Here is a 19852-nt window from a genome sequence, read left to right as displayed (position 1 = left end):
GGGGGGTGGCGGGGAGGCGAGCATTGGGAGGGCACAAATAAAATAAACCGAAAAGGAAGAGAATGTGATAGAAACTCAAATCTTACCAAGGAAGAGAAAGGATATAAGGGATGGGAGGCGAGAACCTTGTCCCGCGAGCCGCAAAATCGATCGATCGAAAGGGAGAATGAGCGGGTAAGTGGCCGCGAACAGGTGGCAATTGGTCGATTGGTCGATTGGTCGCCGGCGCCAGGTCGAGGGCTGACGCTCACTCTGGATGGAGGGAGAAGGGGAATCGAGAGAGAGGGAATGCTAAACTGAAACTGGAAAACATTAGGGCTCCAATTTTGAAGGAAAAGAAAAAGAAATTGAGGGACAGTATCTTGTGTTCACCGCCGTGGTTTTTTAAGATAAAAATACTTTATTTACCGAATGATTTTTCTAGATAAAAAAATAAACCCCATTAATGAGGGAGGATGCTCCGTAATTTACAGAAATTCAAATCATTCAAAATTAAATCGCTCAACCAATATTGAGCGGAGCCACTTGCTGTAGCTAATTTTAGTTTATATGTCGGGTGGTGCTGGCGAAGACCGACTCCGAGGTGAGCAGTCTGACGCCAGCCAGAGTAGTATGTGCAGAGCCCATCACGGGGAAAAGACTACGAACTCGTTTCACTCGAGCCCAGTGCTGAGCCCAGTGGGATCCCACTCGAACTCTTCGTTGGGCCCCCACGCACATGACTCCTCCTCCAAGCCCGGATCTTGCAAGCCCGCCAATCACAAGATTCCCGAGCCCTGGAAGCGCTTCGACGCCATGGAAGAAGAGCGCCTCCTAGCTTTATGTACTGGTATTAATTTACAACATCAAGTGGAAATAAATGGGTGAAGCTTCCTTCTTTGCTTGTAATTTTAATGCCAATGCTTTCCTAGTAGGTTTCGCTTGGATTTCGTGTTTACCCAGATTTGTTCCCAATTTTANCTTGAGTAGGCAAAGCTGTGCTCCGGAGCTTTACTGTGAAGCTTTGATAACTCTATGCATAAATCTCTAGGGAAGAGATCTGGTCGTGTCGCAGCCCACTGACCCCATTTAATGAATGCTGGGCCACCCTTTTCAAGTGAACGATGAACAACCTGGAGCCAGAGTCTCCTGAAGCGAAATCCAAAGACATCCGCGAATGGAGCCATCAATATGCAAGGTGAGAACAAGATTGCCAAATAAAGGGCTCTAAAAAATAATATAATGCCTTCTAAAGTAGAAAATAGTAATGAAATCAAATAGGCATGTCCGTCTTGTGCCCGGATGTAGAAAGAATTGTGAGATGGATAAGGGTCTATGCTTGTGAATGTTCTTTGGGCACATGCTAGCTCTCCCCATGTAAAAGCAAAGATACCAGGTACAATCAGGTGAGAACGAGACATGGCCAAGCAGAATGCCCGAGCAACTTCATTTAAGGTGGGAATACTACCGCAATTGGAAGAAAATTTGCTGGAAACCCTTTTCCAAACGAAGCGAGCATGATGTTTAACGACATTGCTGGTAGTCCAGATACAAAAATTTCTAGAACTCGCAGTCCAGCTTAAACTTCTTATGGTGCAGTACAACGGGGAGGAGCCATGTCCTCTAGCTGAACACCTATAATGTGAGAACAATTTATTGTGAAAGAAAGGCTCTACTGTAACAGTCGTCCCGCCGTTCCTCACTTCTAAATGTCTAAGTCTGTGGCTTGTATGAAGTGAACGCACTGCCTTCCTTATGTTCCCCAACATCAAATATCTGTCATTATTTAAATTACTTCAGCAACAATACATAATCACTAAAATTTGATAACTACAATCAATGTTGGATTTCAGATAGGTAGTTAATCATGGGTATAAATTAGATAAATATATAACCAGAAAAATTAAGGAACGCTGTATATTCCAGCAAACTACACTTTCCAAATTAATGAATTATTGAGGAAAAACAACACAACATCATCACTCTAAGGCAATGGTTCTTGACTTGTAATCCAGTCCTATAAAATCCAATCTCTTCTGGCTCAGGGAACCACGCGCAGACGGTGAAAGAAATTGGTTACAAGAAGAGGACTATCTGTCTGGTTGCCTAACTGCCAACTATATACAATCTGTAAATTCGAAGAAGCAAAAACTAGAAGGTGACCAACGCTAAGCTAGCAGTACTTAGTTTCAAACACCAAAAGTTGTTAAAAGGATCAACAAACAACTTCAATCTTACAAGAAATCAAAAGGATGGGAGCGGCAGAGACAAGAAGCCCAGAAGGGGGGGGGGGGGGGGGGGGGGGGGGGAGTCGCCGGCGCCAGGTCGAGGGCTGACGCTCACTCTGGATGGAGGGAGAAGGGGAATCGAGAGAGAGGGAATGCTAAACTGAAACTGGAAAACATTAGGGCTCCAATTTTGAAGGAAAAGAAAAAGAAATTGAGGGACAGTATCTTGTGTTCACCGCCGTGGTTTTTTAAGATAAAAATACTTTATTTACCGAATGATTTTTCTAGATAAAAAAATAAACCCCATTAATGAGGGAGGATGCTCCGTAATTTACAGAAATTCAAATCATTCAAAATTAAATCGCTCAACCAATATTGAGCGGAGCCACTTGCTGTAGCTAATTTTAGTTTATATGTCGGGTGGTGCTGGCGAAGACCGACTCCGAGGTGAGCAGTCTGACGCCAGCCAGAGTAGTATGTGCAGAGCCCATCACGGGGAAAAGACTACGAACTCGTTTCACTCGAGCCCAGTGCTGAGCCCAGTGGGATCCCACTCGAACTCTTCGTTGGGCCCCCACGCACATGACTCCTCCTCCAAGCCCGGATCTTGCAAGCCCGCCAATCACAAGATTCCCGAGCCCTGGAAGCGCTTCGACGCCATGGAAGAAGAGCGCCTCCTAGCTTTATGTACTGGTATTAATTTACAACATCAAGTGGAAATAAATGGGTGAAGCTTCCTTCTTTGCTTGTAATTTTAATGCCAATGCTTTCCTAGTAGGTTTCGCTTGGATTTCGTGTTTACCCAGATTTGTTCCCAATTTTATTTTCGAGTTTTTCATAATTTTTCAAATTATTTGTCAAATTAAAAAAAAAAATGAAAACATGTGCCTCAATTTCATTACTTAAATGTATGTTTAATCAAATCTTCACTTTATTATCCAACGTATTAAAAAATTATTGACATACTATTCGGCTGTCAAGAAATGATAGGATCCAGATTTCGAGTACCTACCAAAATCTTTTAAAAAGATAATAAATTAATTAAAACGTGAATTAATTAAAAATCTATTTTTAAAGAAACATTTGAAAAGTTGATTGATTTAAAATCTATATTAAAAAAGTGATTAATTTAAGTTTTATTTGTAAAGAAACACTTACTTAAAAGAGAGAGATTCTTAAAAAGAAAATAGTTTGAATAGTCTGAAAAGTTTCTAAAATAGGTAATAAGAAAATAAAGTATAAAATGTTTTGAATAAATGTAGAAATTTGTAGCTAACCGCGAGAAGTAGAGGGGGGAGGGTTGGCCATAATAATTAATAATCCAAAGCATTTTGCACATGATTCTATATTATATTGTGGGCCACAGTTTGAGTGAGCAACACAATGTTTTATGTATATATGATTGAGCAAGCAGGGCATCCACATCCCCAAAATCACTGGCTAAACAAGTTGAGAGAATCGTGAGCAGAGAGGTTCCCCTGAGCCATGGATGCTAGTGCTTGTAGCTGCAACAGCGGCTTCTCCAACAGTTATATGCTTCTGAAGCCGGAAGAGGTGAAGTTCTTTGATCTGTTACGCCTTTTGTTTTCCAGCAACCTCAAGAAGAGAAAATTCGTGGATTCCACTTCCGCCAGAGAGCACAACTTCTGGCACAGATTCTTCATCTTTCTCTCTATCATCGTCCTGAAGCTCCTCCGATTCTTTGCCAAACCACTCGCCTTGCTGGGCTTCTTCCTCGAGTCCTGGCTCAACTTTATCTCCGCAAACGGTGGCTTTTCCGGCATTCTCCTCAACATCTTACGATGTAAGTCCCTTCAAGATCTTCTTTTTCCTTCACGGACATACCCAAACCTTGCACAAATTTACAATACCAAATTAATTTGAATATTGCTTATTAGAACATCACGTGAGCTCATACCCATTTGTCGGAGTTTTAAAATCACGTTCACAGCCATTCTACCTAATATGACGTGTCAATGTCCCCCTAGAGTCGAGTTGACTCTGTTCACAAACATCTGTTTCTCTTCCCCAATCATGGATGCCATATTTTAATATTGTCCATAACTTTTAATTTGGATGCAGTCAAGTTGATAATACCGGACAGCTCATCGGCGGAGTACTTGTCAATCATTGGTCACTTGGATAGCAGAGTAAGATTGGACGAAAAAATAAAGGCAGGTGATGTCAACTACTTTGGAGCTCTCTGCATGATGGCTTCTAAGCTGGTCTACGAGAATGAAGCTTACGTTACACAAACTGTCAATCATGTCTGGAAGGTGCAAAATTTCGTATTGAATGCATGATTTCTTGTTTTGTCTACCATTGCCTGATTTTTTTTTTTTTATTTTTTTTTTTTCTTTTTTGAAAATTCGAAGATGGAGCTGTTGGGGTTTTTCAACTTTTGGAATGGTAAGAAAATAAGAACGATATCCCTGTTCCACTCTTGTCTGTCAACTGAATTTAATTTTTGTGGTAGACTATCAAGAAAAATTCTCAACACAAGCGTTCATGATGCGGGATAAAAATGCTGATCACGACACCATCATCGTGTCCTTCAGAGGCACAGAGCCCTTCAATGCAGACGACTGGAGCTCCGACTTTGACATCTCTTGGTACGAGATTCAGGGGATCGGTAAAATCCACGGCGGATTTATGAAAGCTCTTGGCTTACACAAATCCATTGGATGGCCCAAGGAAATAGACCCACAACAGCAAAGACGTCCTTTAGCTTACTACACCATCAGAGAGAAGCTAAGGGAAGTTCTGAAAGAAAATGAGCGAACAAGGTTTGTAGTGACTGGACATAGCTTGGGCGGTGCTCTGGCCATCCTGTTTCCTTTTATTTTGGTGTTCCACGAGGAAAAGTTACTGCTGGAAAGATTAGAAGGAGTGTACACATTCGGACAACCTCGGGTTGGAGACGGGGAATTCGGAGAATTCATGATGAAATCACTGTCGCAATACAAGATTCGGTACTACAGATTTGTTTATGGGTTCGACATGGTCCCTCGGCTGCCCCTGGACGACAAGGCCTTGATGTTCAAACACTTCGGACGCTGTATTTATTTCGACTGGAACTATGTTGCGCAGGTAATACAATTACTTAGCTTACATTTATTATAGATAAATTGAAGAGAAACGTTTTTTATTTGTTGGTGGGGTTGGCGGATTCTGGAAGAAGAGCCATTCAAGAACTACTTCTCGATAGTCGGAGCGGTGCTGATGAGAATACATGCATGTTTTGAGATAGGAAGAAGCTTCACAATTGGGTGGAGAAGGGGAAAGGAGTACGAGGAAAGAGTTCTTTTAAGAATTGTGAGGCTGTTTGGATTACTATTGCCTGGAGTTCCTGCTCATTGTCCTCAAGATTATGTTAATTCAACTCGCTTGGGCTCCGCAGATCGTTTTCTGAACGAGTATGATGTCAAAATTCAGTAACTTGTTCATCTGTGAGTATTATTACAACTCACAAACTTGGTACCAATGTATGTTTTTAAACTTATCTTTCTATGGTCACACTCTTTACCATGTGCTTTAAGTATAAACTTGGGAGAATTTGGAATTTAAAATAATAATTTCTCAATTCAAAATTTCAAAACCATAATTATCTAAATCTAATCTACTCTAATTAGATTTCCAACCACTTCATTTTAGTTTAATCTTAACAAAATTATTTTCTAAGAGTTTAAATTGAAAAATAAAAAATAAAGGAATTAATTAACCACAATTAAAATTGATTATGCCGGGTCATGTTTAATATAATTGTAGTTAATAATTTTAAGAGGAGTATTCATTTGGTAAATAATTATAGTCAATTATTCGGAATCAATAAACTTATATCAAATTTTCAATTGCATAATTTAATAGGAGTATTCAATTTTTAAATAATTACATTTAATTATTTCTAATGCTTTAAAACTATATAAGATTTTAAAATTTATCATAAAATATTAAAACAAACAAAGTAGTAAGTAATATGAAAATATTAGGAAGAAAAATGCAGAAAGAGATTTTATTTTATTTTTCTTTTTGAGACAAATATGTTAGAGAAACAAAATTAAAGCAACAGAAAATGTGGAATTTTTAAAAACAAAAGTCTGTTTTATAAAATTATATATTTTTCAAATTGAAATTTATTTACCTTCCATTTTAATTCAAACATGTATTCAACAAAATAATTTCACAAATAAATGGTACGAGTCTATTTAGTGCGTGAATAAATGTACGCAATAAATACAACCGATGACGTGATAAATTCAATTTACAATTTTAAATTAATATTGGTTATTAAAATAATGAAATTAATAATTCAATTATTGAAGGTTTTGTGCCATTCTAAAAACACAGGAGGGTGTAAGGCTAAACACTCATTTAATACGGATTAACACAGTACAGACATAGATGGTATTATTTATATAACGTTAAGAACATCAAGTCCCCTCATCCAAGGCATCCTTCGCTACATCTTGATTTCCAGCCATGGCAGCTGTTATTGATGATATCTGCAACAAGGCCTTCTCCAAAAGCTTCATGCTTTTCAAGCCCGAAGACCTTAACGTCTTCGACTTGTTAAAATTCTTGTTCTCCCCCAAGCTCCATGAAAGAAAGTTTGTAGAATCCAGCCACCCCGCCGAGTTCAATTTCGCCCACAGAATTCTCATCATCATCACCATCATCGTCCTCAAGCTCCTCCAATTGTTTGCCGCCCCACTCGCCTTCCTTGGCTTCGTCGTTGAGTTCAGCCTCAACTTTTTGTCGGCCAACGGCGGCGTTTTTGGCCTCCTCAATATCTTCCGATGTCACCCCCACTTCCCTCCCATTTACTTAATTAATATTCTGTTTTAATAACCTTAAGGAAAACGAAATAATATTCAAATATATATGTTGTCTTGTGCAGTGAAGTTGAAACTACCGGACAGCTCATCGGCGGATTACCAGTCAATAGTTGGTTATATGGATGAAAGAATAACGTTGGACCAAAGTATAAAGCCTGGGGATGCCAACTACAACGCTGCTCTCTGCATGATGGCTTCTAAACTAGTCTATGAGAATGAAGCTCGCGTTACAAAGATCGTGAAGGATGTTTGGAAGGTACACAAACCCACGTTTTTAATAATTTCAACTTAATTACGTTGATTATGAATTTATAAGTAAAGAATGTATATTTATTGTTATGAGATTTTTTAGGAAAACAAAAAGTAAAATGATGAAGCTTATGTAGAAAGTGGACAAACTTTAATTCCTCAAATATTTTCTTTGTTATTATGCAGATGGAATTCTTGGGATTTTTCAACTTTTGGAATGGTAACAACATATTGATTTTCAATTTTGCTACTCCTGCATGGATTATTGTATGTGCATAAATAAATAAATAATAAATGATGTGTTTTGAATTTGTATTTACTAGAATATATAAAGAAAAGCGCAACACAAGCATTCATGTTGCGGGATAAGAATTCTGTTTGTGACACCATCGTGGTGGCATTTAGAGGCACATCGCCCTTCAGTGCTTACGACTGGATGACCGACGTGGAATTGTCTTGGTACGAGCTGGAAGGGTTTGGAAAAGTCCATGCCGGGTTTATGAAAGCACTGGGCTTACAAAAATCCGTTGGATGGCCCAAGGAAGTAAACCGAAAAGATAAAAACCAGCCTTTGGCTTATTACACCCTCAGAAAAAAGCTGACTAAACTTCTCAAAGAAAATGAGAACGCCAAGTTCGTGGTAACTGGGCACAGCCTGGGCGGCGCTTTGGCCGCACTATTTCCCTTTATTTTGGCGTTCCATCAGGAAGAGTTCCTGCTACAAAGATTAGAGGGAGTGTACACATATGGACAACCTCGGGTTGGAGACTCCAAATTTGGAGAGTTTATGCTCAAAACATACTCGCAATACAAGATTGGTTTCCACAGATTCGTGTATGGTTTTGACATGGTCCCTCGGCTACCCCTGGATGACAAGGCCTCTATGTTCAAACACTTCGGACCCTGTATTTATTTCGACTTCTTCTATAAAGCCAAGGTAATTAATTCATTAATCAATTAATAAATTAATTCTTTACAATCAAATCTAGATTGAGAAAAAAAAAATATATATATATATGCTTTTGGTGGGGCTTTCAGATTCTTGAAGAAGAGCCATTCAAGAACTATTTCTCGATGATGGGAGCAGTGATGATGCGAACTCGTGCATTCATGGAGTTGGGAAGAAGCTTACTAATTGTATTGATAAAGGGAAGGGAGTACAAGGAAGGAGTGCCTTTGAGAATGATGAGGATGTTTGGATTGTTTGTGCCTGGAGTTAATGCTCATTGCCCTCAAGATTATGTCAACTCAACTCGGTTGGGTACCAAAGGCTTCCTCGTTTCTCCTCCCTAAAGGCAGTAGGAGGATGTGAAGACTGAATGGGTTCCTTCTCATAAATGAAACGGAAATAATAAGTGTTATGTTAAATAATAAGTGTGATGAAATGAATATGATTCCAATAAATGTAACTGAATAAGGAGCCCTACTTGGGTACGTAGGAAGTCTTTATGTTTCTTAAATTATTATGTTATGTTCAAGTGTTTGTGTGTTGTTGCTATTTATGCTTCAAAACACATTTCAATGTTTCATTTTGTTGGTTTGTTCTTGGAAGTTGTGGTTTCAATTGTTTGCACATCTCTAAGGAATACTAATTTTATAATTTTATAAACTGTCCATCTAAATAGTGGTGAAAGTTCTATATTGATGATGATCGAGAGAATCAAATAAATTACATATTATATGGAAATAATAATAAATGAAAAAAAAAATAAATGAATAGTAGATATATTCCTATAACAATAACAAAGGTAAATACGGAGAGATAAATATCTAGATATTTGACTGTAATAAATGATGAAAGATGATATTACAATCAACTAAACGGTAACAGAATGCCAAAAATCCTTATTCATATAAGATATTTGCCTCTCATAAATGGTCCATATATATGGTAAACCTTCAATCGGATTAAATATCCTTAATAGTCTATTTTACCGAATCCATCCGGAACAAGGAAAGGATTCTTTGTCTATACAGGAAATGAGGGAGTGAGTGGAAAAAAAAAAACATTTACTCGTGTCGAAAAGACTTCACAACCTCAACCNTTGGTTATGAACCAAGTCAAATTTTGTCCTTTGTTGATCATATTCAAAAGTAGATGCCAGAAGCCAGCTCTAATTTATTGTTCTAAAACAAGTAATGATGAAGAACCAACCAAGTTACGAAGCTAAGCTAGTAATGTAAATTTGTAAGACAGACCACAAAAGCTTCAGATGCGCTACCTGGAGAAATCAGGAAGCATGGCAGATGAACCAACGCTTGAGGGAACCAATCCACACGTGCTTGTGGAAGGGGAGAAAGTTGTTTGTGTTTGTGTTCGTGTCGTGAGCTCTCTGGTTTCCATCGCATGCTGATGAGTTCCTCATTCTGTGTGCTTTCATCTGTGCCTTCCCCAGCTTCTTCAGTATCTTATGTTGAGATATGATTCAAAGTATTCAAAATCAAGATATGATTTAGAGTAGTTAGATATGATTCAAATATTCAAACTAACAAGATTTTAGGAGATTGTTATTAGATTTGAGTTTATCTAGATTTCTATGATTTACTATTTCTGGTCCACTGTATTAGCTATAAATACGGGAATTGTGTAACCCTCTAAGCATCAAGTCAGTAGACATTAATAAAGCACTGCAGCTTCTATCTATTCTCATCTATTCCTATCTCTTTCACTATCCCTCTTTCCAACAATTTTGGTATCAGAGCCAAGTTCGTTCGACACGAGGGCGAGTGATTATTTTCTTTCACAAAACAAAAATGGCAGTAGCTGGTTTTTCTTCCTCTGCACCGTTGTTACCAATATTTAATGGTGAGAAATACGAGTGGTGGAGCATCAAGATGAAGACCTTGCTCAGATCGCAGGAGCTATGGGACTTGGTGGAGCACGGGTTTGCTGATGTATTAGAACCCACAATAGAAGAAAAGGAGAGACTAAGAGAAACCAAGAAAAACGATGCCAAGGCTCTATTCATTATTCAGCAAGCAGTTCATGAGACTATTTTTTCACGAATTGCAGCAGCAACCACATCAAAGCAGGCATGGTCAATTCTACAGAAGGAGTTTCTAGGAGACTCAAAGGTCATGACAGTGAAATTGCAATCTCTAAGACGTGATTTTGAAACTCTACTCATGACGAATGGCGAATCAATTGCTGATTTTTTGTCAAGATCAATGGCAATAGTCAGTCAGATGCGTACCTATGGAGAGAAAATTTCAAACGAAACAATTGTTGCAAAGGTGTTGAGAAGCTTGACTCCAAAGTTTGACCATGTGGTGGCCGCCATAGAAGAAGCTAAGGATCTATCCATACTCTCCGTTGATGAACTGATGGGCTCGCTTCAGGCTCATGAGGCAAGAATCAATAGAGCATCAGAAAGAAACGAAGAAAAGGCACTACAAGTGAAGGAGACAACCAATAACGAAAGAGAAAATATTCATTTAGCAGGTAGAAGTCGTGGAAGAGGAGGATTTCGCAACTTCCATGGTGGTCGTGATAACAGGTGGAGAAGTGATGGACAGAGACAATTCAATGAACAAAGGAATGTCATACAATGTTACCATTGTAGAAGGTATGGTCACACAAAATCTGATTGTTGGTATAAAAATCAACGAATGAATTTTGCAGCAGAGAATGAAGAAGAAGAAGAAAAGTTGTTTGTGGCGTGCATGGATACTAATCCAGAAAAAGGTAACTTATGGTTTGTTGATAGCGGATGCTCGAACCATATGACAGGCACCAAATCCTTATTCAAAGAGCTTGATGAGACGCAAAAGATTAAGGTGCAACTTGGAAATACAAAAGAGATGCAAGTTGAAGGAAAAGGTACAATGAAAGTCGAAACCAGTCACGGTAAGATAAAACAATTAGATAATGTTCAATTTGTACCTGATTTAGGGTACAATTTATTGAGTGTTGGACAATTGATGACCAGAGGACACTCAGTTCTATTTGATGATAACACATGTGTCATCACAGATAAGAAATCAGGCCATAAAGTTGAAATTGCCATGACTTCAAATAAGATGTTTCCACTTGATGTTTCTAACATGGAGGATTTTGCTCTTACTGCTAGCATGAAAGATGATTCAACATTATGGCATCTCAGATATGGACATCTTCATATGAACGGCCTGAAAATACTCAGGGATAAAGGTATGGTTTTCGGATTACCAAGAATTGACTCAACTAATTTATGTGAAGGATGCATTTATGGCAAGCAGACTAGGAAGTCCTTTCCTGTTGGAAAAGCTAAAAGAGCTTCACATTATCTAGAACTAATTCATGCTGATTTATGTGGGCCAATGCAAACGAAGTCCTTGGGTGGAAGTATATACTTTTTACTATTCGTTGATGACTATAGTCGCATGAGCTGGGTTTACTTCCTACAACATAAGTCAGAAACTTTTCAGAAGTTCCAGATTTTTAAAGCTATGGTAGAGAACCAAAGTGGCTGTCACATTAAAGTTCTTCGCACAGACAGAGGTGGCGAGTTCATATCTAAAGATTTCAATCTCTTTTGTGAAGAAGAGGGCATCCAAAGGGAATTAACAGCTCCCTACACTCCAGAACAGAATGGAATCGCTGAACGAAAAAATCGAACTATTGTGGAGATGGCAAGAAGTATGTTACAAGCAAGGAGACTTCCAAACCAATTTTGGGCCGAAGCCGTAGCAACATCTGTTTATCTATTAAACATCTCACCAACAAAGGCGGTTATGAATCGAACTCCTTATGAAGCATGGCATGGAAGGAAACCATCTGTAAGTCATTTACGAATCTTTGGTTGTGTTGCTTATGCTTTGAAACATCCTCAAACTCGTCAAAAGCTTGATGAAAAATCTGAAAAATGCATTTTCATTGGCTATTGTACTCAATCAAAGGCATATAAACTATACAACCCCGTTAGTGAAAAGATTTTAGTTAGAAGGGATGTAATATTTAATGAAAACGTGAGTTGGGATTGGAGTAAAGAACAGGAGCAGCAAAAGATTACAGTTGAAGTTTCCCCAAATGAAGAGACAAGGGTCAACTCCAGTGCATCTCCCAGTGCATCCACTGCAACACAAAGTGTGTCAAATTCATCATCTTCAGAATCACTTAACAGCAATTCCTCTCTTGAAGAACTTTCAGATGAGACACCTCCAAGGAAGTATAAATCTTTAGCTGACATATATGCATCATGTCAATTTGCTCTTACTGTTTCAGACCCTATGAATTATGAAGAAGCAACTGAAGACGGGAAGAAAGCCATGACAGTAGAGATGCAGTCCTTTAAGAAAGATGAAACATGGGATATGGTTTACCTACCAAACGAAAAGTTTTATGGAGATTTACAAGAAGAGGTTTATGTAAGACCGCCAGAGGGATTCATAAAGGAAGACAAAGAAACAAAGGTATACAAGCTGAGACAGACAATGTACGGGTTAAAGCAGACATACTTACGAAGGTCTTGTCAGAAGAAAAGCTCTGTACTTACATCTGCAACTTTGAATCATGGGGGAGTGTTGAGATATGATTCAAAGTATTCAAAATCAAGATATGATTTAGAGTAGTTAGATATGATTCAAATATTCAAACTAACAAGATTTTAGGAGATTGTTATTAGATTTGAGTTTATCTAGATTTCTATGATTTACTATTTCTGGTCCACTGTATTAGCTATAAATACGGGAATTGTGTAACCCTCTAAGCATCAAGTCAGTAGACATTAATAAAGCACTGCAGCTTCTATCTATTCTCATCTATTCCTATCTCTTTCACTATCCCTCTTTCCAACATCTTATCCATTGATGATGATCTCGCCCTTTCAAGTTTCATCTGAATCAACATCCCTCATCATCAGTCATTCAATTCCAATGAAATTTTGTAAATGATTCTTTTCCCACAACAAAACAGAGTGAAACATGCAGATTTTGGTGCTAAAACTAAAACAGACCCTAACCTCCAGTTTGCGTATTGCAGCCTCAGCTTTGGCCTTCTGCAAATTCTCCCATGCTCTTATCTTGCTTTCTTCTCTCTGCAACCTAAACATTACAATTCCAATTAGACTCCACACATTCCAATAAAATAAACTCCACTTCAAAACATGTTGTAAACAACACCTACTTGGAAACCTGAATAGCTCCCGTAGCATTTTCATTCCTGTTTCCAAGGTGTGGGAAGTCCTCCCCTTTGGATCTCTGCATCTCCGTGGCTCCCCTGTCTACCTCAACATCTCTCACTTCTTGTTTACAACAATGCTCGCTCTCTTTTCCAACCATACATTGGTGTATTGAAGGAGATGAAGAGGGAAGTGAGGCATTCCCCCGAGGAGATGAAGGTGTGGAATCTTCACCACCGCTCATTTGGGTTGCCACATTCCGTTGTGAAACGACGCCCGAATCCATTGTCTCCTCGGAACCATCATGTTTTTCATCTGGGGTTAGGTTATGATAACAGAGCCACAAAGAACATGTTAAGAACCACCAATCTCCAACTCAAAACAACTGTATGATAATACAGGGAGAAGAAAGAGATACCTTGAAAGCTTGGCAGTGGCGAGTTGTTCAGTATATTTGACCATCTGGGTGCGGAAATTAATGGTTGGATGGTACACTCTGGATAAGATTGTCCCCTTTCAATGCTACCGCCATAGCAGATAGAAATCCCATCAGCCACCAACACGCCAGTGGAAAGAGCAGAGCCCAGTTTGGAGGTGGCAAAACCCCTGTTCTCGGGGGGTGTCGTAATACAAACTTCTGACGATCCCTTTGGTCTTCTCTGTAGGTGAGACTGCAAACCCCTGCCGAAGCCGCTTCCCGGGCTACTAATCCATCGCTCAGCATCCTCCCATTTGGAGGGCGGCGTCCTACCGTAAAAGGGTGAGAAGGCAGCGACAGAGGCATTCCTCCGCCGGGTGTTGCTATTAGGATGAGGTATTCGCTCGGAGCTACAACCCCTTTGGTTCATTACATTGATTTCCCAGTAATTTGGAACACCAGGACTTGGAAACGCACTGAAATTGTAGGAAGAACTGCAAATTCTTTCCTTCATTGTGAACAGTACAACACAGTAACAGTAAAGAGTAACAAGGGTCTCTGCGTCTCTATCGATAGAATTCCGCTTTCAACACTATTCTTCCGTCCACTTTTTGTGGAATATACCTGCGTTCTGGGGGTTATCTGGAAACTTCGTTTTGACGGGAGGCCAGGCCAGGAGGTTGCAGCGCAGCGATCTAGCTTCCCTTGGGTTGCTATAAATTGGAGTGAATTAGCAAGAAGGAAGGAAGGAAGGACACGGCCACATTCGGAATCACATCAGATTTATGAGAAACTAGTTTGCCTGAAAGTGGAGGAACTTGGCATCCAGAATGATGGGAATCCTGCAAAGCACTTCAACCAATTCGGAGTTAAACTTTTTCTTGCTTTGTCGTACATCTATGCCTGAGGGATTGATGGATGAATGGTGTTAAAGCTTTGGGTAAGTTGAAGAGATGGGTACATTTCCAACGTTTAGTTTCAATCAACAATTTGTTTTATAGCAATTTTGTGTTAGTTTACAGTTTTAAGAAGATAAAGTTCATTTCTTTTTTCTTTTGTGTGGGGGTAAAATCTAAAAAAAGTGGAAAAGATTGAATTGATGGAGAGAAAGATTTGTTTTTTGTTCTCTGCCTCCGCCAATGCTTTCGGTGCAAATATATTATTGAAACACTAAAAACAGGGTTCAAATATGGGCTTCTTTCCTTGCCTGCCCCTCACATGCCATTTCTTCTAATTTTTCTTTTGTTTTTTTTTAAGGAATCTTACAAAGTACACATTTTTAATTTAGTTCTAAGTGTGATTAAATACTGCCTATAATTCACAAATAATTTTGTGTTTGACTTGTTTCTTATTAGTTTTGGCACTTTACCATAGTTATTAAACATTAGCATATGAAGAAGCTATTAGTAGAGGAGAATTGGTTGTTAAGTATGCATGTCACCCATTAATAATATAAGATAAATAAGTGTTCTTATCGCTAAAATAAAAAAATTTAAAATGGATGCATTTCCATGTGCAAATAAAGACAAAGTAAAAGAGGCAGAGAGTTGACATGACCTCAACATATATTATCATCAATCTCCATCAATGTTGTGTATTTTAGCTACAACAATGTTTTTTTAGTAGTTAAATATGGTGGAGTACTTGGACAATATGAGTCAACAAAAAGCTCCCTTATGCACAAAAAATTAAAATAAACTTCTAAGCATATACACCCACCTCTAACAATTCACCGAGTGTCTTCATTGGCATACTACCCTATGTTTAATTCTAACACCATTTGTAAAAACTCAAGCCCATTATGTTATATATCGTCATCAGTTTCAAAGTTTTAACACACGCATATAAAAATGAATGCAAGTTGGTAGGTTTTTGAAAGGAAATAAATAAAGTAGTGTGTGTTGAGAGAGGAGGTGCATGTAAGTGTAAGAAGGTGATAGGAAAGATAGATAGGGGTGCAACCCTTTGGCCTTGGGACATGTGCAATGTCTATTCCCTGTTCTCTATAACAGACAAAAATCATATGACTTCAATTATTGTTTCATTTTTTATAAGCGCACACACTCTCTCCAACTTTCAGTTTTTAGTTACTTTTAACTTTTTTTGTTCAATCATCCTATCATCTCTATGATTTTGCATTAAAGTAAATGGATTAAATACAAGACCAGGGACTTCATATCTAATCTTTTCTGTTTTTTTTATAAAGTTTGTTGTCGCTTCCTGTACCTTCCTTCCAGTGTGATACGAAGGATTTGAAGCTAAATGAATGTCAACACCGTGACCAGGCCATGTTACTTGGATCCGACCTAACAAGACAAGCTTGATCTGGGTCAGAAGAGTACGTTAGCCCAGTATCAGAGGCCCATTTGGCCCATACCATCATTTTTTCTATGCGTCTTCCTCCACTGCATTTAATACAAACAGGACAGCGGCGGTGGAGGTGGCAAAATAATGATATCCCCAACTATTTCAATTCGCTTTTCCAATGCCTTCCAACCTTATCTACTTGTAAAAACATCCCACTTTATTTATTACAACCCACGTGCGTAAAATATTAAATAATGATATATTCTAAAAGAGAAAAAGAAAGTAATTTGAATGTTGTTTGGTTTAATCATATACAATGTGGGTAAGAGAATTAAACTTTTTTTTTTTTCCTAATTTTGAAAAACCCATTATATTTTGTCATGTTTAATTATTGTTATTCAATAATTTGCAGAATATAATTCAATAATTCAACTTGAATGCTCCAATTCTAAGGAATTATTAATTTTGGACCATTTTAAAATAATTGTAGTTTTAACATTTTCAGCCACTAATTTTTCTCGTATGGCACCTCCCCTTCCGACGCTTTCAACTGTTTGAACTAATTTTCTCGGGAAAATTTCACCCAGAAAAGAAAAAACATGAGGACATATAATCCAAAATATAAGATTTTTACTTTTAATTTCTAGACGCTAAACGACAGCCCCCTTTGGTTGCATGGAATGTCATGGTCGTTTGGGTGTCCCACGCTCCCGCCTCTCCCAGAAACCCCCCTTTCTTGCTTCTATTTCTGTGATTCCAATTGGATTGGAGTGAGACCCAATTCTTAAAAAGAAAAAAAGAAAAAAAAAAAAAAAAAAATGTAACCTGGATTTCAAAATTGACAAAATAATTTAATATTTCTTAATTTCTCATGTATGCCTATTATTCATATACATACATACATGAACGGATCCTTTTTCCATTAGTGTACTATGGTTTATACATATATATATAAATAAATATAAAATAGTAATGACTGTGGGTGTGAAACAAATTTAAAACCCAAGACCTTGAAATTTTAAAAACAGGCAAAATGAGGAATCTTGGCAGATGGGGGATTGGGATGCCCTTACTACTATCACCCACTAACCGACTCCGCCAGTTTCCCGATTCTTTCCACCAGCTCTGGAGACAGCTTCTTTGCCGGTTTTCGTTCCTTTTCGGGTCGATGATCGAACCCCAGAGCGTACGACACTTCTTCGGAGCTCCATCCCGCTTTTCGGAGAAGCTCCGAAAACCGATCCGTTTTTACAAGCAGAGCGTCTAGAACCGCCTGGTTGTCCACTATGACCATCGCTCCTTCGAAGAATCCGGAGGCTGACACTTGTACCATCTCTGAAATGTCCGTTTCGCTCCATCCACCTTCTCTCAGTCTCGATCCTATTTCTTCAATGTAGTCCTTTACCCATTTCGGAATTCCCGATCTCGGCATCTCGAATACCCAATCCGGCGATGAACACGCCGACGACAACGAGTTTCTCCGCCGCCGATCAACGGCGGCGTCGCTCCAGAACTCCACCCACCTCGGCGTTCTTGCTCCGGTGTCCAGGCTTCGTCGCGAGAAGTTAGAGGAGCCGGCCGATTTTTCGCTGATGGACCTTTGCTTTTTGAGAAAGTGGGTATCAGATTCGGAGCTCCGAATAAGGAATTCCCGCTCGAAGAAATCGGATAGATCCAGACCGCAAAAGGAGATCCGATTCTCATCGACGGAGAAGATTGGGTTCCCTGCCAGAGATGGGTTGCAGGGAATGTAGCAATGACTGAAGAGGGGAATCAAAAGAGGCACCGGAGGCTGACACTTGTACCATCTCTGAAATGTCCGTTTCGCTCCATCCACCTTCTCTCAGTCTCGATCCTATTTCTTCAATGTAGTCCTTTACCCATTTCGGAATTCCCGATCTCGGCATCTCGAATACCCAATCCGGCGATGAACACGCCGACGACAACGAGTTTCTCCGCCGCCGATCAACGGCGGCGTCGCTCCAGAACTCCACCCACCTCGGCGTTCTTGCTCCGGTGTCCAGGCTTCGTCGCGAGAAGTTAGAGGAGCCGGCCGATTTTTCGCTGATGGACCTTTGCTTTTTGAGAAAGTGGGTATCAGATTCGGAGCTCCGAATAAGGAATTCCCGCTCGAAGAAATCGGATAGATCCAGACCGCAAAAGGAGATCCGATTCTCATCGACGGAGAAGATTGGGTTCCCTGCCAGAGATGGGTTGCAGGGAATGTAGCAATGACTGAAGAGGGGAATCAAAAGAGGCGCTCTCTTCAGAGCATTTCTCGCAACCCGTAGTGCCTTTTCCGGGTCTAAGGGCCTCGGACCCCATGACTTGGACCAGAACGTATTCTTCGCGATTTGGAAACTGATGGCCGCAATTGGAAAATCAAGCGTGGCTCTAAGATGCTGCCTGGCGCCGGAAGCTCGCCAATCGGGGAAGCCAGGACCCACCGGCAAACCAGCGGACAGTACGGCTCGGAGATCCGGAGGGAAAACGAAGCCAAACTCAGCCTCGGCTCGAGCGAACTCAGCTACGGAGAGGCCCGGTTGCACCTGGACGCCAGTGTTGCGCATATGAGTGATGACCTTCTCAGCCAGAGAAGAGAAGGAGAGAAGGCCGGCGCGTGCAGGATGAGAAGGAGTAACGGCAGCAGCACGGGCGGAGAGGCGTCGGAGTCCGGCAATATGTGCCGGATTGAGACCGACTATCCTACTGTCAACATCCACCATTGAATGGAGCAGTAAGAAATAGAAGAAGAAGAAGAAGAAGAAGACGGGAAGAATTTGGGGAGAAACAGAAGGTGAGGTACTTATAGAGGTAGAGGGCGGAGAGGAGAGGTGTAGTGTGGGTGTTAAAATGTTTAATGCTGTGGACCCCACCTCAGATTTTAAGACACTGCTTTCTTTTTCTGTACTGATTTAATTATATTTACCTCATAAAAATAAAATAAAATAAATAGAAGCAAAAGGAAATCAGTTGTACCGTTGAACGTGATACACAACTGAAAACAACAAGAAACATGTGATTGTCACGTGAAGTCGTGTTACAAGAAAGCCCCAATTGTATCATTTTCACACATTACAATAACATGTATTTCTTGAAAAGCTTTTTTGATCCAAACTTAGGGGCTTACCTTTTACCATATATTATGAACCAAATGTGTAATAAATACAAGCATCACCTAACATATTTTCTTTAATTATAAATTCTAAAATAAATTGTTTTAAAATTTTTAATATTGTTTTTCTCCTTATATTTATATTCATTTTTAATATAGCAACTCAATTATAGAAAATAAAGATTTGAATTCTTCATCTTCACACAAACTTTTTAATAATTTCTTTAAGAGTTAAAATACATTCAAGTTGTTATTAAAAAATTATATCGTCCCTTGTGCTTCGCTAAGCAACTTACTTCACAATTATTTTTCATAGGTAGATGTCTTGGCATCATGTAGGGAATGATACCGAAACTAACATCTTTTTTGTTGCTTAAAACTTTAATTGAATTGAATTAGAATATAAGTAAGAGGGGTATAATAATAATAATAATAATAATAATAATAATAAAAAAAAAAAAAAATTCATCAATTATTATGGTACATTTATACCTCCATAAAATTGTTGTTGTTGGGTTACCAAATCCTTAGTATTCTTGTTGTTGGCAAAATGGAGTTTTTAATTCTTCAAGATAATTACACAGTGTATGTTACAAACCCATTGTCTTTATTATGTTTATGAG

General features: G+C 39.1%; 4 protein-coding genes across 9 annotated transcripts in view; 1 reads left to right on the top strand and 3 right to left on the bottom strand.

Moving 5' to 3' along the window:
* LOC111804515 (probable serine/threonine-protein kinase abkC) overlaps nt 1–1777 on the bottom strand; it is a 5280-nt gene extending 3503 nt beyond the window's left edge. The window contains exon 1 of one of the 2 annotated variants that reach the window (XM_023689346.1): nt 1373–1777. In XM_023689346.1, coding sequence (XP_023545114.1) covers nt 1373–1748 — 376 coding nt within the window. In that variant the 5' untranslated portion in view covers nt 1749–1777. Of the gene's footprint in view, nt 1–1112 lie in introns of both variants that reach the window. The other variant, XM_023689347.1, reaches the window with a different exon arrangement.
* A 1741-nt stretch (nt 1778–3518) lies between these two features.
* Nucleotides 3519–8866, top strand: LOC111803685. Of its 3 annotated transcripts, none has more exons than XM_023688203.1 (5): nt 3519–4011; nt 4290–4483; nt 4583–4616; nt 4684–5297; nt 8330–8842. In XM_023688203.1, the coding sequence occupies exons 1-5, from the start codon at nt 3693–3695 to the stop codon at nt 8582–8584; spliced, it is 1416 nt and encodes a 471-aa protein (XP_023543971.1). In that variant the 5' UTR covers nt 3519–3692; the 3' UTR covers nt 8585–8842. The 3 variants fall into 3 exon arrangements, with proteins under 3 accessions (XP_023543971.1, XP_023543970.1, XP_023543972.1); XM_023688202.1 differs by lacking the exon at nt 8330–8842 and adding an exon at nt 5376–5735 and having other exon boundaries at nt 3523–4011; XM_023688204.1 differs by lacking the exons at nt 3519–4011; nt 4290–4483; nt 4583–4616; nt 4684–5297 and adding exons at nt 6632–7005; nt 7105–7298; nt 7478–7511; nt 7615–8228 and having other exon boundaries at nt 8330–8866.
* A 470-nt stretch (nt 8867–9336) lies between these two features.
* On the bottom strand, nt 9337–14782 carry LOC111803686. Of its 3 annotated transcripts, XM_023688205.1 has the most exons (5): nt 13808–14782; nt 13395–13704; nt 13231–13312; nt 13073–13106; nt 9337–9704 (listed from the first exon to the last, which is right to left on the bottom strand). In XM_023688205.1, exons 1-5 carry the CDS (start codon nt 14319–14321, stop codon nt 9523–9525), a joined length of 1122 nt encoding a protein of 373 aa, XP_023543973.1. In that variant the 5' UTR covers nt 14322–14782; the 3' UTR covers nt 9337–9522. The 3 variants fall into 3 exon arrangements, with proteins under 3 accessions (XP_023543973.1, XP_023543974.1, XP_023543975.1); XM_023688206.1 differs by lacking the exon at nt 13073–13106 and having other exon boundaries at nt 9337–9699; XM_023688207.1 differs by lacking the exons at nt 9337–9704; nt 13073–13106 and adding an exon at nt 11870–12128 and having other exon boundaries at nt 13808–14775.
* A 2243-nt stretch (nt 14783–17025) lies between these two features.
* On the bottom strand, nt 17026–19019 carry LOC111804154. The gene is made up of 2 exons (XM_023688860.1): nt 18056–19019; nt 17026–17592 (listed from the first exon to the last, which is right to left on the bottom strand). The coding sequence occupies exons 1-2, from the start codon at nt 18838–18840 to the stop codon at nt 17193–17195; spliced, it is 1185 nt and encodes a 394-aa protein (XP_023544628.1). The 5' UTR covers nt 18841–19019; the 3' UTR covers nt 17026–17192.
* Nucleotides 19020–19852: the final 833 nt, after the last annotated feature.

The sequence above is a fragment of the Cucurbita pepo genome, chromosome LG10 (genome assembly GCF_002806865.2).
Source record: "Cucurbita pepo subsp. pepo cultivar mu-cu-16 chromosome LG10, ASM280686v2, whole genome shotgun sequence".
In the NCBI taxonomy this organism is placed as follows: Eukaryota; Viridiplantae; Streptophyta; class Magnoliopsida; order Cucurbitales; family Cucurbitaceae; genus Cucurbita; species Cucurbita pepo.
This window is presented reverse-complemented; position numbering and strand designations above follow the sequence as displayed.

Excerpts from the sequence above, each read along its gene's own strand:
- LOC111803685 (XM_023688202.1), top strand. The coding sequence starts at position 3,693 with ATGGATGCTAGTGCTTGTAGCTGCAACAGCGGCTTCTCCAACAGTTAT. Across the intron at positions 4,012-4,289 it reads TCTCCTCAACATCTTACGAT|TCAAGTTGATAATACCGGAC; the intron begins GTAAGTCCCTTC and ends ATTTGGATGCAG. Across the intron at positions 5,298-5,375 it reads ACTGGAACTATGTTGCGCAG|ATTCTGGAAGAAGAGCCATT; the intron begins GTAATACAATTA and ends TGGGGTTGGCGG.
- LOC111803686 (XM_023688205.1), bottom strand. The coding sequence starts at position 14,321 with ATGAAGGAAAGAATTTGCAGTTCTTCCTACAATTTCAGTGCGTTTCCA. Across the intron at positions 13,313-13,394 it reads GGAGCTATTCAGGTTTCCAA|GTTGCAGAGAGAAGAAAGCA; the intron begins GTAGGTGTTGTT and ends TGTAATGTTTAG. Across the intron at positions 9,705-13,072 it reads GGCGAGATCATCATCAATGG|ATAAGATACTGAAGAAGCTG; the intron begins ATAAGATGTTGG and ends TCATATCTCAAC.
- LOC111804154 (XM_023688860.1), bottom strand. The coding sequence starts at position 18,840 with ATGGTGGATGTTGACAGTAGGATAGTCGGTCTCAATCCGGCACATATT. Across the intron at positions 17,593-18,055 it reads CGGCGGAGAAACTCGTTGTC|AAACTCGTTGTCGTCGGCGT; the intron begins GTCGGCGTGTTC and ends TCGGCGGCGGAG.